Raw genomic sequence first — 15,101 nt, 5'->3', positions numbered from 1 at the left:
AGTAAACAAAATTGTGCCAAATGAGAACTGAAGTAATATTATGTTTTTGTTATCTTTTAAACTATATAGTAAATGTCATGTTTAATATGTAGAAAATCCTACTTATAGTATATGGAGAATGAGTTGTTATTAATGATTTGTTTTGTATATTTTAAAGTTATATACCATATGTAAAATTTTAAATCTCAAAAGAATTGAAATTCAGTAAAATAAAAGTAATATTCAATATGGCTTTCATGTTAACTATGATTCAAAAGACATTTATTATTAACCTCTAGTTCTCATTTCAAAGTACTGCAGAGATGCAAAATAACAACAACAACAAAAAAAACACCTGGCACTAGCCTTTCCTGTAAAAGTGAAAGCCTCAACAAATGCTAGTAATTTGATTTTCAGTGGCTTGAAAATCAGAAATTGAAGTCCCATAATGAGCCCCTCAGGGTGAAATGTCTTACAGATGAAGCCACCTCAAAGAGATTTTTCTCTTTGCTTTTCACTGATAAACTCCTTTGAACAGAATCTCAGGTGGATTGTTCTTGAGTTCTTTAACATTTACTTTTATGAGGTAGTTTTAAGTTTTAAGCAATGAAGTCTTCCAATTTAATATAATATCTTTTTTGGACTTGAAAGTCGCTCAGTCATGTCTGACTCTTTGTGACCTCATGGACTATACAGTCCATAGAATTCTCCAGGCCAGAATACTGGAGTGGGTCGCCTTTCCCTTCTCCAGGGCATCTTCCCACCCTAGGGATGGAACTCAGGTCTCCCACATTGCAGGCGAATTCTTTACCAGGTGAGCCACAAGGCTGGCCCTTTGGAGGTGGAGGGAGTCATTTTTTGATAGGCCTGGAAAGTGACATACAAGGGGGAGGTTGTGCCAAGATGGTTTCCATCTTGTTGCTCAATCATTATAGTATGACAGGGAAGTTTCCAGATTACGTAAGCCTTATTATTAGCCAATTTATCAAATTTAATTGCAAATCTTACAATAGAATCTAAAATGTTTAGTGTATGGACAGCTCTGATTAAGATTGCGATTATTGTTTTTGTATACAGGGTGACTATTAAATAATGGAACCTAGTTTGCTACTGCAGTTGTCATACCTCTGTGTTGCCTGATAACACAAAAATTGGAGTAGAATTTTAGTCTGTGGAATTTTAAACTTATGATACAGACATACCAGCTTTCTCTACTCTTTTTTTGCCTGAGCAATAGAGATGTAGTGAAACTGATGGGATCGATTTCTCGTGCAAGCATGACATGCATTTTGGAGGAGCTCATCTTTGTGAAAGTTTTTAGTGGGGAGAAAAAGGTGTTAGTCTTAACTTTTTTTTTCCAATAAAAGAGTATTTGAAAGGAAACTTAGAAGAATATTTGATTTAAAAATAGTAACTAGCACCTTGTAAAACCATACTTGATTACTGATAATTGTGTGTAGACTTTTTGTTGGTATAAAGATAGCTGTTGTCCTAAGGCTGCAAAGTAGGGCTGTAAAACCACTTACCTGTTAATTTATAGTGCTGATACTGTCAAAGCTTAGTCTGTGCTTTGATCCAGTAACACTTTTTTCTTTATTAAAATTTTCAGAGTGTCCTGATGGCCTTCAGTGTTCCTCAACAATTCCTTCTCATTACCAGAGATACACTCATCTTCTGCTAGCTCAAAGCAGGGCTGGTAATAGTCCTCTCAGGGATCCTTCCCATGGGTCAAGTCGGAGTTTCAGTGAGACTAATTCAGACTTTCTTTGTAGCCTTGAGGAAAGATGGTCTCTACATCAGAAACAAACAGAAAACTTAAAAAATGTTTCACCTGATCCCTTGTTAGTGACCCAATGTCTGAAAAGCTCTCAGTCTCCAACTGAAACCGATAAAAAGATTTCCTCTTCGATACATATCCAAACTTCCCAACAAGTCCCACAATTTACGGGACGTGTTAACAGTGACAAACTGGTAAGAGTTGGTTTGCCTCTTGCTGAAGAATTAGACAGCCAAAACAACCCAGAACACAGAAATTTGCCGTTGCCAGAAAATGACTTTAGCAACTGTGAAATCTCCTATTCTCCACTTCAAAGTGATGAAGAAACTTACGATGCATATAATGAACTGGATGATTCACAACAGGAACCATTTTTCATGGAAAGCTCTAAAGAGGACAACCGAGAAGAAGATGACAGCAGTTCCACTTTGTTTAAAAAACGGTATGACCCCTTAATGAAGGACCAGGAGGCCTGCCCCGAAGTGGATAGCTTCTTAACGCAGGATAAATACAATGAAGAATTGTATGAATGCAACTCTCTTAATGATGCATCTCAACTTACTTTCCAAAATAAGAGAATTGTTTCACATGGTCATCCAGCATATACTGATGATGATTTTATGTTGCTTCCACCTGCATTAGCAGAGAGGTTTACTTCTAGTTACCAAGCCTCTAAAGCAAAACCTGATGAGCCAGGATTTCACTCATCTCAATCAAATAAAGAGAAACAGGTGATTGAAGAATCAGCTGTTTACAATCAAAATTCTCTTCCATTACTTAAGAGTAAAATGTCAAAACCTTTTGAAAACCAGGGAGGAGGGTGTCATTCTTTCCACCCAGCCCAAAGTAAAACTAGAGAATTATCAAATAAGAATTCCAATGCTAAGAACAATGCAAATTCAACATGTTTCTGCAGAAAGGCATTAGATGGTATGCTGGACAATAAAGTTCCAGTTTTAAATTCAGAAACATTTTCTAGTACACCTACTGTTGCTAAGCCTTCGAAAATGTTGCCTTCTGGCCATAAGTGTCATGTAACACAGCCTTCTACTAAGGTAATGAAGCAGATGGATATAGGTGTGTATTTTGGACTGCCACCCAAAAGAAAAGAGAAATTGCTGGAGGAAAGTTCATTAGAAGGGATGAACGTCAATACAGCAGTAAGTCCTAATGAAAAGAGGTCCCAGCAGCGCAAGAGGAAAGCAGAAAAATCTTTAAGTGATTTAGAATTAGAGGCAAAGAATTTAAGTGAAAGTCAGCCCTCTGTGGAACTTTCTGATAAGGGGTCACAGCGTCAAAGAAAGAGACTTAAAAAGTCAGATTCATTGCAGGAAGGAGGACGTCAGAAGAATCCAGGTCACCCTAAGAAGACAGTATCTGGAACAGTCAATTTAAGTAAAGACAAAGCCTTCATAAAATCAGCTCATGGCCAGGTGCAGAGAGAAAACACGAAAATCTCAGAGTCGTCTAATGCAGGAGAATTAAGGAAAAAGACATGTCCATTCTATAAGAAAATACCTGGTAAGTCGAAGTATCAATGCTTAATATATCTACAAAGACGCAACTTCTTTAAACTTCATGTTCATTGCTCATGTGTGCATGTGAAACAATTTTTTATGTTTCCCTCATTTTTTATACCTCATTGACCTGTCACAGATTTTTTTTTTTGCCTATTTAATCTTTTTTTGGTCCGTTTAGTTCAGCAAACTTCTATTAAACATATTCTTTATACAAAATGGGGCTTCCCTGGTGACTCAGACAGTACAGAATCTGCCTTCAATGTGGGAGACCCAGGTTCGATCCCTGGGTCAGGAAGATCCCCTGGAGAAGGGAATGGCAACCCACTCCAGTATTCTTGCCTGGAGAATTCCATGGACAGAGGAGCCTGGCGGGCTACAGTCCATGGGGTCGCAAAGAGCTGGACACAACTGAGTGACTAACACCACCACCATATACAAGATACTGTACTAGTTATATAGATATTACAGATTTAACAAAAATTAGTACAGATCAGCTTAATACAGAGGAAGGAAAGGATTTCTGTAAGTAACCATAGTAATAGCCTCTAAGACCTGAAGAAAAATGCAAAGTACTAAAAAGCTTCAAAGAAGGAAAATGTCATGGGTTATACAGGTCATAATAAATGCTAATCATTTTTAAACCGTATCATAACTTAGTTTTGTAATCTTTTCATATTTTTTAATTTCTTGTGCCTTCATAGAAGAGCTAATAGAAAAATATATAGTAAAATGAATTTTATTATTGAAGAAACCAGGTAACCTTCTGAAAAGAATATAAAACTGCCAAAATGCACTTGGTTTCAGGAAGATTCTTTAATGTGCTTTTTTGATACTGCTGCTGCTGCTAAGTCACTTCAATCGTGTCCAACTCTGTGCGACCCCATAGATGGTAGCCCACCAGGCTCCACCGTCTCTGAGATTCTCCAGGCAAGAACACTGGAGTGGGCTGCCATTTTGAGACTATAGATGTATAATTTTCTCAAAATATTTATGTAAAGAAAAGTATTTATGCACATTTTGATTAAATTTGTATATTTAAAGTGAGCCCAGAACTAGTGGGCCATGTGTGGATAGGCCTCTGTAGAATTGTGGAGGTATGCTTATTTGCCTGCATATTTTAGAACAGCTCAGTCTTTTTTTTTTTTCATAATTGCTGCTCTAGGGAGCCTTTTTAGACTTTTTTTTTTCTCTCATTTCCCTTTCTCCTCCCCACCTCCCACAATGAAATTCAAATTCTACCGATATCTGTTTACCTGTTGTTGTTCTGTGACTCTTTGGAGGGCCAATGAGATCATTTGGGTCATCAACCATTTTTCTCCTGCCAGAAGCAGGTCAGTGTCACCCCCATTGAGATTTCATGTTTTAGAAGAAAGACAGCATTCTCCTTTTGCTGTTTCACAGAAGTAAAGGATTTTTAGGTGCCTAGTAAGTATCATGAAAATATTCAGCTAGCCAAATAACTGGTAGCTTAGTACTTTTTTTTTTTTTTTTGGCAAAGTTATTCTTAAAAAATACTATACTGGGTATATTTAGCGTAAACTTACAAGACTCATTTTCATCTCTAGGATCATCCTTTGGTGAATTTATGTGGCGTAGGTTTTTAAATCGTTAAGTTGGACATGAGATGTAAAGATGTAAGACGGTTTGCTATATAAGCAAATTGGGTAACTTTTACTTCACTCTTGCTAAAGCGGCTGCTTTGGTGTTTTCATTGTAGGAACTGGCTTTACAGTCGATGCCTTTCAGTATGGATGGGTTGAAGGTTGCACTGCCTATTTTCTCACTCATTTCCATTCTGATCATTATGCTGGATTGTCTAAAAACTTCACGTTTCCCATTTATTGTAGTCAGGTAAGTTCTAGTATTCTAAATTCTGAGTTTATGGAATGCAGTGAATTTCTAAGCAGTCTGGTTAAAAAATAATTAAAATTGTAAGATCATTTTTCTAGAAAATATATAAAAAATGCAGATTCCACATTGAGACTCTAAAATCAAATGAGTTACTTTCGATAGTTGCTCTAGATTTTTTAAAATATGCTTTATTTTATGGAGACAAAGATAAGCTAGTTCATGATGTACTGAAACACGTTTCATTCAGTAAATATTTACTGAATGCCTAAAAAGATACTCATGGCAAAATACCTAACTTCAGGGAGCTTACAGCCTACATATTCAACAGTACTCCTGTGGGCTCTCTATTTGTAGTAGAAAAGTAAACAGAATGCCTAGAAGTAGGGAGAAGTCAGGGGCTTTACTGTGTCCTAGGTGAAGGTTCCCCACTCCAGTACTCTTTCCTGGAGAATCCCATGGATGGTGGGCTGCAGTACCTGGGGTCACTAAGAGTCAGACACGACTGAGCGACTTCACTTTCACTTTCATGCATTGGAGAAGGAAATGGCAACCCACTCCAGTGTTCTTGCCTGGAGAATCCCAGGGACGGCGGAGCCTGGTGGGCTGCTGTTTATGGGGTCGCACAGAGTCGGACACGACTGAAGCGACTTAGCAGCAGCAGCAGCAACAGGCTAAGCTTAGAAAAAGTTTCATGGTGAAAGAGACACCTTGAACTAATTATTAAAAGGTAAGCATTTTAATGTGTACTACTAAGGACTTTGGCTAGAATTTTATTTAATCCTCAAGTATTCTTCAATTATCCTCTTTTTATTAGTGAAGCGACTGAGGCTTAGAGCGGTTAAGTAGCATGCTCAAGTCACAGAGCTAGTAATGACAGACACAAAATTTGAACACAGGTCTGTCTGATTCCAGATCCAGGGAAAAGAAAGAGAAGAGAGCCTTCCAGGTAGAGAGGAATATGTGTAAAGGAACAGACACCTGAGAAGTATAGCCATTCCAGGAACTTCAGTTGCTAAAAACAACCTAAGGAATAACAGTAATAAAACTGTTAGGGGCCAAATCATGAAGGCTTCTCTGTGTCATGCTGGGGTTCAGTTCAGTTCAGTTCAGTTCAGTTGCTCAGTCGTGACCGACTCTCCGCGACCCCATGAATCACAGCACGCCAGGCCTCCCTGTCCATCACCAACTCCCGGAGTACACTCAAACTCATGTCCACAGAGTCGGTGATGCCATCCAGCCATCTCATTCTCAGTCGTCCCCTTCTCCTCCCGCCCCCAACCTTTCCCAGCATCAGAGTCTTTTCCAGTGAGTCAACTCGTCGCATGAGGTGGCCAAAGTATTGCAATTTCAGCTTCAGCATCAGTCCTTCCAAAGAACATCCAGGATTGATCTCCTTTAGAATGGACTGGTTGGATCTCCTTGCAGTATAAGGGACTCTCAAGAGTCTTCTCCAACACCACAGTTCAAAAGCATCGATTCTTCGGCAATCAGCTTTCTTCACAGTCCAACTCTCACATCCATTCATGACCACGGGAAAAACCATTGCCTTGACTAGACGGACCTTTGTTGGCAAAGTAATGTCTCTGCTTTTTAATATACTATCAAGGTTGGTCATAACTTTCCTTCCAAGGAGTAAGCGTCTTTTAATTTCATGGCTGCAATCAGCATCTGCAGTGATTTTGGAGCCCAAAAAAATAAAGTCTGACACTGTTTCCACAGTTTTTCCATCTATTTCCCATGAAGTAATGGGACCAGATGCCATGATCTTTGTTTTCTGAATGTTGAGCTTCAAGCCAACCTTTTCACTCTCCTCTTTCACTTTCATCAAGAGGCTTTTGAGTTCCTCTTCACTTTCTGCCATAAGGGTAGTGTCATCTGCATATCTGAGGTTATTGATATTTCTCCCAGCAATCTTGATTCCAGCTTGTGCTTCTTCCAGCCCAGCGTTCCTCATGATGTACTCTGCATATAAGTTAAATAAGCAAGGTGACAATATACATCCTTGCTGGGGTAATAGACTTTTTACACTTGAGGGAGAAGTCGGAGATAGTGTTTAAGCAAAGTTGTGATGCGGTCATTTTAGAAAGTTCTTCCTGGCATTCTGGTAGGTTTACATGAATAAAAGTGAGAGAACAAGGAAATTATTAAGATGCATGAGTTCTTAAGTAGATATGAAATAAAAGACTTGTTTAGTGTTTTAATGTATCAACAATAAGCACATCCTGTTTTGCAGATAACTGGCAATTTGTTGAAGAGGAAGCTTCACGTACAAGAACAATATATTCATCCATTGCCAGTAGACACTGAATGTATAGTGAATGGTATCAAGGTTATTTTGCTAGATGCCAATCAGTAAGTATTAAAGTTACCTTACTGACAACCTGTTTTTAAATATGCAAAAGGAAAACATATTGCATGGTTATTTAAGAACTTTTTATTGAAACTATTATGCTTGATATTTCTTAAAACAAGTAAAACGTGTTTCTTCTTTTGAAAAAACAAAATGCACCCAATAAAGAAACAAAAATTAAATATAGAGAGATTCTCTTAAGTGTTCTCTAACCCTTTTTAAATACAGTTTCAACTACTGTGCTTTACATATGACACTCTATCCTATTTTTTTTAATCTTTTAACCTATTGCTGCTGTTCTTTAAGAGATAACCTTTTGCCATTTTCTTTAATATCACTTATATAAATTAACAGCTGGTACTCCATTTAGATTCTAGAGGATTTTTTTTTTTCCTTTAAGAAATCCTTTAGGTTTTTGATACTAAAGATTTTCTTCTTGAAATAATTTTTTCTTTTTCACCTCATTTTTTTTAATGTTAAGTACTGTCAGGATTCACAGTGCCAAAATACAACTGTCAGTCAGCTACGTGTCTTTACACTTTCCGTGGAATGTTATCCTTATGTACCTTTAGAGATCATAGATACCTAGAGAATTAAAATTAAGACTAAACCAAAGTCTCCTAAATTCCAGGCCACTGCTTTTTTTTTCAGATTGCCTGTGAGATTTTATCTGCTAACTTTGCTGCTGTTTATTTTTTTAATCACCAATTATAACAACTCCAGTTCCGATTTTTTTTGTGTGAACTTTATTGAGGTGTAATTTACATAAATAAAATGGACCTATTTTAAGTCTTTGTTGAATTTTGACAAAAGTACACACCCATGTAATTCCCACCACAATAAAAATATGGAAAATATTCCCTACCACAGCAGTTTTCCTTGTTCCTTCCCAGTCAATCCCAAATGCCAACTCGGACTCAGAAAACCTTGTTTTCTGTGACTGTGGGTTAGATTTGTCTTTACTAGGGATTCATCTGAATGAAATCATATAGTAACTCCTGTTTTGTGTCTGGCTTCTGTCACGTGTTGTATTTTTGAGATTCATCCATGCTTTTATGTGTTCCTTTTTATTACTACATAGTATCTACTGAATGATATAATACAATTATTTTATCCATTCAGTTCTTGATGGACAACTGATTTTTGTTTTTTGACTTTGCATCCTGAGACCTTGCTAAACCTGATCATTAGTTGTTGTAGGTTTTTTTGTATTAATAGATTCTTGAAAATTTTCCACATACATCCAGAAATAAAGATGATTTCGTTTTTCTTCTTTCTTTCCATTTAGAGTGGTATTTTTTCTCTTATTTATTGTACTGGATTAGACCTTCAGATAATGTCCAATGTAAGTGGTGAGACCAGACATGTTCCCATGTTCTTGATCTTAAGAAAGTATTCAGTCTTTCTCCATTAAGTATGATGTTCAGTTCAGTTCAGTCGCTCAGTCATGTCTGGCTCTTTGCAACCCCATGAATCACAGCATGACAGGCCTCGCTGTCCATCACCAACTCCTGGAGTTTACTCAAACTCGTGTCCATTGAGTCAGTGATACCATCCAGCCATCTCATCCTCTGTCGTCCCCTTCTCCGCCTGCCCCCAATCCCTCACAGCATCAGAGTCTTTTCCAGTGAGTCAACTCTTTGCATGAAGTGGCCAAATTATTAGAGTTTCAGCTTTAGCATCAGTCCTTCCAATGAACATCCAGGACTGATCTCCTTTAGGATGGACTGGTTGGACCTCCTTGCAGTCCAAAGGACTTGCAAGAGTCTTCTCCAGCACCACAGTTCAAAAGCATCAATCCTTCGGCGATCAGCTTTCTTCACAGTCCAACTCTCACATCCATACATGACCACGGGAAAAACCATAGCATGGACTAGACAGACCTTGGTTGGCAAAGTAATATCTCTGCTTTTTAATATGCTATCTAGGTTGGTCATAACTTTCCTTCCAAGGAATAAGCGTCTTTTAAATTCATGGCTGCAATCACCATCTGCAGTGATTTTGGAGCCCAAAAAAATAAAGTCTGACATTGTTTCCACTGTTTCCCCACTTATTTCCCATGAAGTGATGGGACCAGATGCCATGATCTTAGTTTTCTGAATGTTGAGCTTTAAGCCAACTTTTTCACTCTCCTCTTTCACTTTCATCAAGAGGCTTTTTAGTTCCTCTTCACTTACTGCTGTAAGGGTCGTGTCATCTGCATATCTGAGGTTATTGATATTTCTCCCAGCAATCTTGATACCAGCTTGTGCTTCTTCCAGCCCAGCGTTCCTCATGATGTACTCTGCATATAAGTTAAATAGGCAGGGTGACAATATACAGCCTTGACATACTCCTTTTCCTATTTGGAACCAGTATGATGTTCAGTTCAGTTCAGTCATGTCCGACTCTTTGCGACCCCATGAATCACAGCACGCCAGGCCTCCCTGTCCATCACCAACTCCCGGAGTTCACTCAAACTCATGTCTACAGAGTCAGTGATGCCATCCAGCCATCTCATTCTCTGTCGTCCCCTTCTCCCACCCCCAAACCTTCCCAGCATCAGAGTCTTTTCCAGTGAGTCAACTTGTTGCATGAGGTGGCCAAAGTATTGGAGTTTCAGCTTTAGCATCAGTCCTTCCAATGAACACCCAGGATTGATCTCCTTTAGAATGGCCTGGTTGGATCTCCTTGCAGTCCAAGGGACTCTCAAGAGTCTTCTCCAGCCGTTAGCAGTAGGTTTTTCATAGATGCCTTTTATCAGTTTTGAGGAAAATCCCCTCTGCTGGAAGTTTGTGATGACGAATGGCTGTTGAATTTTGTCAAATGTTTCTTTGGCATCTATTGAGATTATAATATGATTTTTCTCCTCTATAATGTTAATGTGGTAAATGACAAAGATGAATTTAAACCAGCCTTATATTACTGAGATAAACCCCACTTAGGCTTCACTTAGTCTTCCTTCTTGAAAATTTATAGGTGGATTTGATATGCTAATATTTTGTTAAGGAATTTTGTCTTTTTTACAATGCCTATTTGTCTACAGGTGTTTTTAAATAATACTTTTGTCTTACTTTGATATCAGAGTAATACTGGCCTCATGAAGTATTCCCTTCTCTATTTTCTGAAATATGTCATGTAGTAATTGTAATTATTTCTTTCCTAAATGTTTCATACAATTGCCCAGTGAAGTCACTGAGGTGTGGGTTTGGGTTCAGGGAAGTAAAGGGAAGTTTGTAATTATGTCCTGTGTTTTCCTAGAATTTAAAAGTTCTCTGTGTTTTGGCAGTAATTTCCAAACCCCATTGTGTCAGGGGTCCATAAGACTACCTCAAGGCTCACTGGAAGGACTAACAGGACACAGAAAAGCTGTTTTATTTGTGGTGACAGCTTATCACAGTGAACGGACACATTAAAATCAGCAAAGGGAAAAAGGCCAGTGAGGGTGAATTTAGGAGAAACCAGGTCTGAGCTTCCAGGCGTCCTCTTCTAGTAGAGTGGCATTCTTGCTGTTGTTTGATCGCTCAGTTGTGTCTGACTCTTTGCAACCCCATGGTCTGTAGCCCCCCAGGCTCCTCTGTCCATAGGATTTTCCAGGCAAGAATACTGGAGTGGGTTGCCATTCCCTTCTCCAGGGGATCTTCCTGACCCAGGGATCGAACCAGGGTCTTCTGCATTGCAGGCAGATTCTTTACCATCTGAGCCACCAGGGAAGCCCTAACAACACATGGGACCTGTGACCAAGCAGGGAAGCTCAGCTGAGCCTTAGTATCCAGGGATTTTATTAAAATTCAGTAGTGTATAATTCTAGCACCGATGTGACTGACCTCGGTACTCAGACTCCAGTCCACTAAAGCAAAAAACAAGTATTCACCACTGTTAGTAACTATCGGGTCAACTAGTAACACATGGCCCAGTGGGTGAGGCATCCAAAACACTCTTAGCAGGCAGAATGCTCCAAGGACTCAAAACTCATCTCCCAAGGACTAGTCCTAGAGACAGGCCTTTCTTGAGGATGTGTGGAGTTTTATCAGCCTTGGCCTGCTGAATTAACCTTTTCCTGCACACCAATTTTGTGTCTGTGTGACATAAATTCCTGTAAGTTAAAATGCTACACTTCTCTGTAGTACAATGCTATATCATTGTGGTCAGTTAATAAAGTGTGTTAACTTGTTGATGTTGAAATGAATACTCTTTCTTTAGATGCTTTGATCTGTGTAAATAATATTCCTTTGAAATGTTTGTGTTCAGCTGTCCAGGTGCTGTCATGATCCTTTTTTATCTTCCTAACGGTCATGTCATACTACACACGGGAGACTTCAGAGCAGACCCCAGCATGGAACGTTCTCGACTTGCATGCCAGAAAGTCCACACGCTTTACTTAGATACAACGTAAGAGAAGCTTTGTTTGTGTGCTGCTTTTTTCTACTGACAGCATTTCCCTGTATATTGTGAATAATTTGAGCTTGTGCTTAGGTAATCAAAGTGATGACTTATTGTCAATTATCATTTTAAGTATTTATCAGAAAGATGGTTAAAAAACCAGACAGGATAAATCTGGGATTACATGTCTTAATTGACTCCAGCTCATTTTTTTTTATAATATCCCTTTGAAAATATGGTTTATGTGAGAATCTTGTTGCTGAAACAAGGAAGAGAAATTTGAAATTTGGGCGCAAACTTTAGGAAAACATCCTTTAAGGTTATCCTTTTAAAGTATCTGTGTAACAATTAAGTGTGATTATGAAGAAAAGAAAACAGAGAATGAGGTCTGTGTCTGAATATTCAGAATTACATTGTTCCTTTCTCCGAAAGCTAATCTATAAGCAATAGTCTTGAATTCCTAAGTGCTATCAACATAATAGTATAAGCCATTGTCTTTTTGAGTGCATGCACGCTAAGGTGCTTCAGCTGTGTCTATCTCTTTGCTACTCCATGGACAGTAGCCCACGAGGCTCCTCTGACTAATAGGATTCTCCAGGCAAGAATGCCGGGATGGGTTGCCATTTCCTCCTCCAGGGGGATCTTCCCAACCCAGGATAGAACCCATGTCTCTTATGTCTCCTGCCTTGGATGGGGGTTATTGACTACTAGCGCCACCTGGGAAGCCCCATTGTCTTTTTCAGTTCAGTTCAGTCGCTCAGTTGTGTCTGACTCTTTGCGACCCCATGTACTACAGCACACCAGGCCTTCTTGTCCATCACCAACTCCCGGAGTTTACTCAAACTCATGTCCATTGAGTCGGTGATGCCATCCAACCATCTCATCCTCTGTTGTCCCCTTCTCCTCCCACCTTCAATCTTACCCAGCATCAGGGTCTTTTCAAATGAGTCAGTTCTTCCCATCAGGTGGCCAAAGTATTGGAGTTTCAGCTTCAGCATCAGTCCTTCCAATGAATATTCAGGACTGGTTTCCTTTAGAATACACTGGATGGATCTCCTTGCTGTCCAAGGGACTCTCAAGAGTCTTCTCCAACACCACAGTTCAAAACCATCAATTCTTCTGCGTTCAGCTTTCTTTATAGTCCAACTCTCACATCCATACATAACTACTGGAAAAACCATAGCTTTCACTAGATGGACCTTTGTTGGCAAAGTAATGTCTCTGCTTTTTAACATGCTGTCTAGGTTGGTCATAACTTTTCTTTCAAGGAATAAGCGTCTTTTAATTTCATGGCTGAAGTCACCATCTGCAGTGATTTTGGAGCCCAGAAAAATATAAAGTCTCTCACTGTTTCCATCGTTTCCCCATCTATTGCCATGAAGTGATGGGAGTAGATGCCATGATCTTAGTTTTCTGAATGTTGAGTTTTAAGCCAACTTTTTCACTCTCCTCTTTCACTTTCATCAAGAGGCACTTTAGTTCTTCACTTTCTGCCATAAGGGTGGTGTCATCTGCATATTGGAGGTTATTGATATTTCTCCCGGCAACCTTGATTCCAGCTTGTGCTTCTTCCAGCCCAGTGTTTCTTATGATGCACTCTGCATATAAGTTAAATAAGCAGGGTGACAATATACAGCCTTGACGTACTCCTTTCCCTATTTGGAACCAGTCTGTTGTTCCATGTCCAGTTCTAACTATTGCTTGCTGACCTGCATAGGGATTGCTCAAGAGGCCGGTCAGGTGGTCTGAATTCATCTCTTGAAGAATTTTCCAGTTTGTCATGATCCACACAGTCGAAGGCTTTGGCATAGTCAATAAAGCAGAAATAGATGATTTCCTGGAATTCTCTTGCTTTTTTGATGATCCAACAGATATTGGCAATTTGGTCTCTGGTTCCTCTGCCTTTTCTAAATCCAGCTTGAACATCTGGAAGTTCACAGTTCACGTACTGTTGAAGCCTGGCTTGGAGAATTTTGAGCATTACTTTGCTAGCATGTGAGATGAGTGCAATTGTGCGGTAGTTTGAGCATTCTTTGGCATTGCCTTTCTTTGGGATTAGAATGAAAACTGAGCTTTTCCCGTCCTGTGGTCACTGCCGAGTTTTCCAAATTTGATGGCATATTGAGTGTAGCACTTTTACAGCTTCATCTTTTAGGATTGAAATAGCTCAACTGGAATTCCATCACCTCCACTAGCTTTGTTCTTAGTGATGCTTCCTAAGGCCCACTTGACTTTGCATTCCAGGATGTCTGGCTCTAGGTGAGTGATCACACTATCGTAATTATCTGGGTCATGAGATCTTTTTTGTACAGTTCTTCTGTGTATTCTTGCCACCTCTTCTTACTATCTTCTGCTTCTGTTAGGTCCATATTATTTCTGTCCTTTATTGTGCCCATCTTTGCATGAAATGTTCCCTTGGTAGCACTTATTTTCTTGAAGAGATCTGTAGTCTTTCCCATTCTATTGTTTTCCTCTATTTCTTTGCATTGCTTGCTGAGAAAGGTATTTTTATTTCTTCTTGCTGTTCTTTGGAACTCTGCATTCAAATGGGTATACCTTTCCTTTTCTCCTTTGGTTTTCACTTCTCTTCTTTTCTCAGCTCTTTGTAAGTCCTCCTCAGACAGCCATTTTGCCTTTTTGCATTTCTTTTTCTTGGGAATGGTCTTGATCCCTGTCTCCTGTACAGTGTCATGAACCTCCGTCCATAGTTCTTCAGGCACTCTGTCAGATCTAATCCCTGTCTTTTTATTATTGTTAAAATACCTCTCATCGGTTTTTCAGAAATGATGTTAACTATTTCAGTCTGTCTCAATAAGACCTGAGTTTGGATGGCATATTTTAGTAAGAGATAATCTTCCATATCCAGTTTTCTAACACTATAGCTAATATGTACTGAAATACTAGGTAAATTAAGAAAATAATGTCTTAAAAGAAACCTTTTTATTGTTACTTTAGTCTACATACCATTCTTAATTTCTTTATGGGTTTTTATAGAAGAGAGGATGGAGTTTTTTGTCTACTCTTACAGCTGACCAGCAAAGAGTATGTTTCTTTGATGTTTATGAGTTTTTTACTGAAAAAGTGCTGAACTTTCATGTCAGATATCTATAACTAGTAGTGTTAGGGTTAATACTATTAGTAGTATTTTTCATTGGGTGTTATTATATTGAGGTAGACACAACTAGATCTGCTATATTTCTGTATCTCCTAAGAGAGAATAACAACCATGTGAATATTAACTATTTGATTTAATGCTACTTCA

General features: G+C 38.8%; 1 protein-coding gene across 2 annotated transcripts in view; it reads left to right on the top strand.

Annotated features, from left to right (window-relative positions):
- The window catches only part of DCLRE1A (DNA cross-link repair 1A), a 31,740-nt gene that overhangs the window by 3,866 nt on the left and 12,773 nt on the right, over positions 1-15,101 (top strand). For both annotated transcript variants that reach the window (XM_055424606.2, XM_055424608.2), the window contains exons 3-6: positions 1,589-3,277; positions 4,994-5,127; positions 7,361-7,479; positions 11,708-11,848. In XM_055424606.2, the coding sequence (XP_055280581.2) occupies positions 1,589-3,277; positions 4,994-5,127; positions 7,361-7,479; positions 11,708-11,848 (2,083 nt within the window). The remainder of the gene's footprint in view (positions 1-1,588; positions 3,278-4,993; positions 5,128-7,360; positions 7,480-11,707; positions 11,849-15,101) is intronic.

The sequence above is a fragment of the Moschus berezovskii genome, chromosome 12, assembly GCF_049115385.1.
Source record: "Moschus berezovskii isolate FMDL1 chromosome 12, NW_MosBer_1.0, whole genome shotgun sequence".
Classification (NCBI taxonomy): domain Eukaryota; kingdom Metazoa; phylum Chordata; class Mammalia; order Artiodactyla; family Moschidae; genus Moschus; species Moschus berezovskii.
This window is presented reverse-complemented; position numbering and strand designations above follow the sequence as displayed.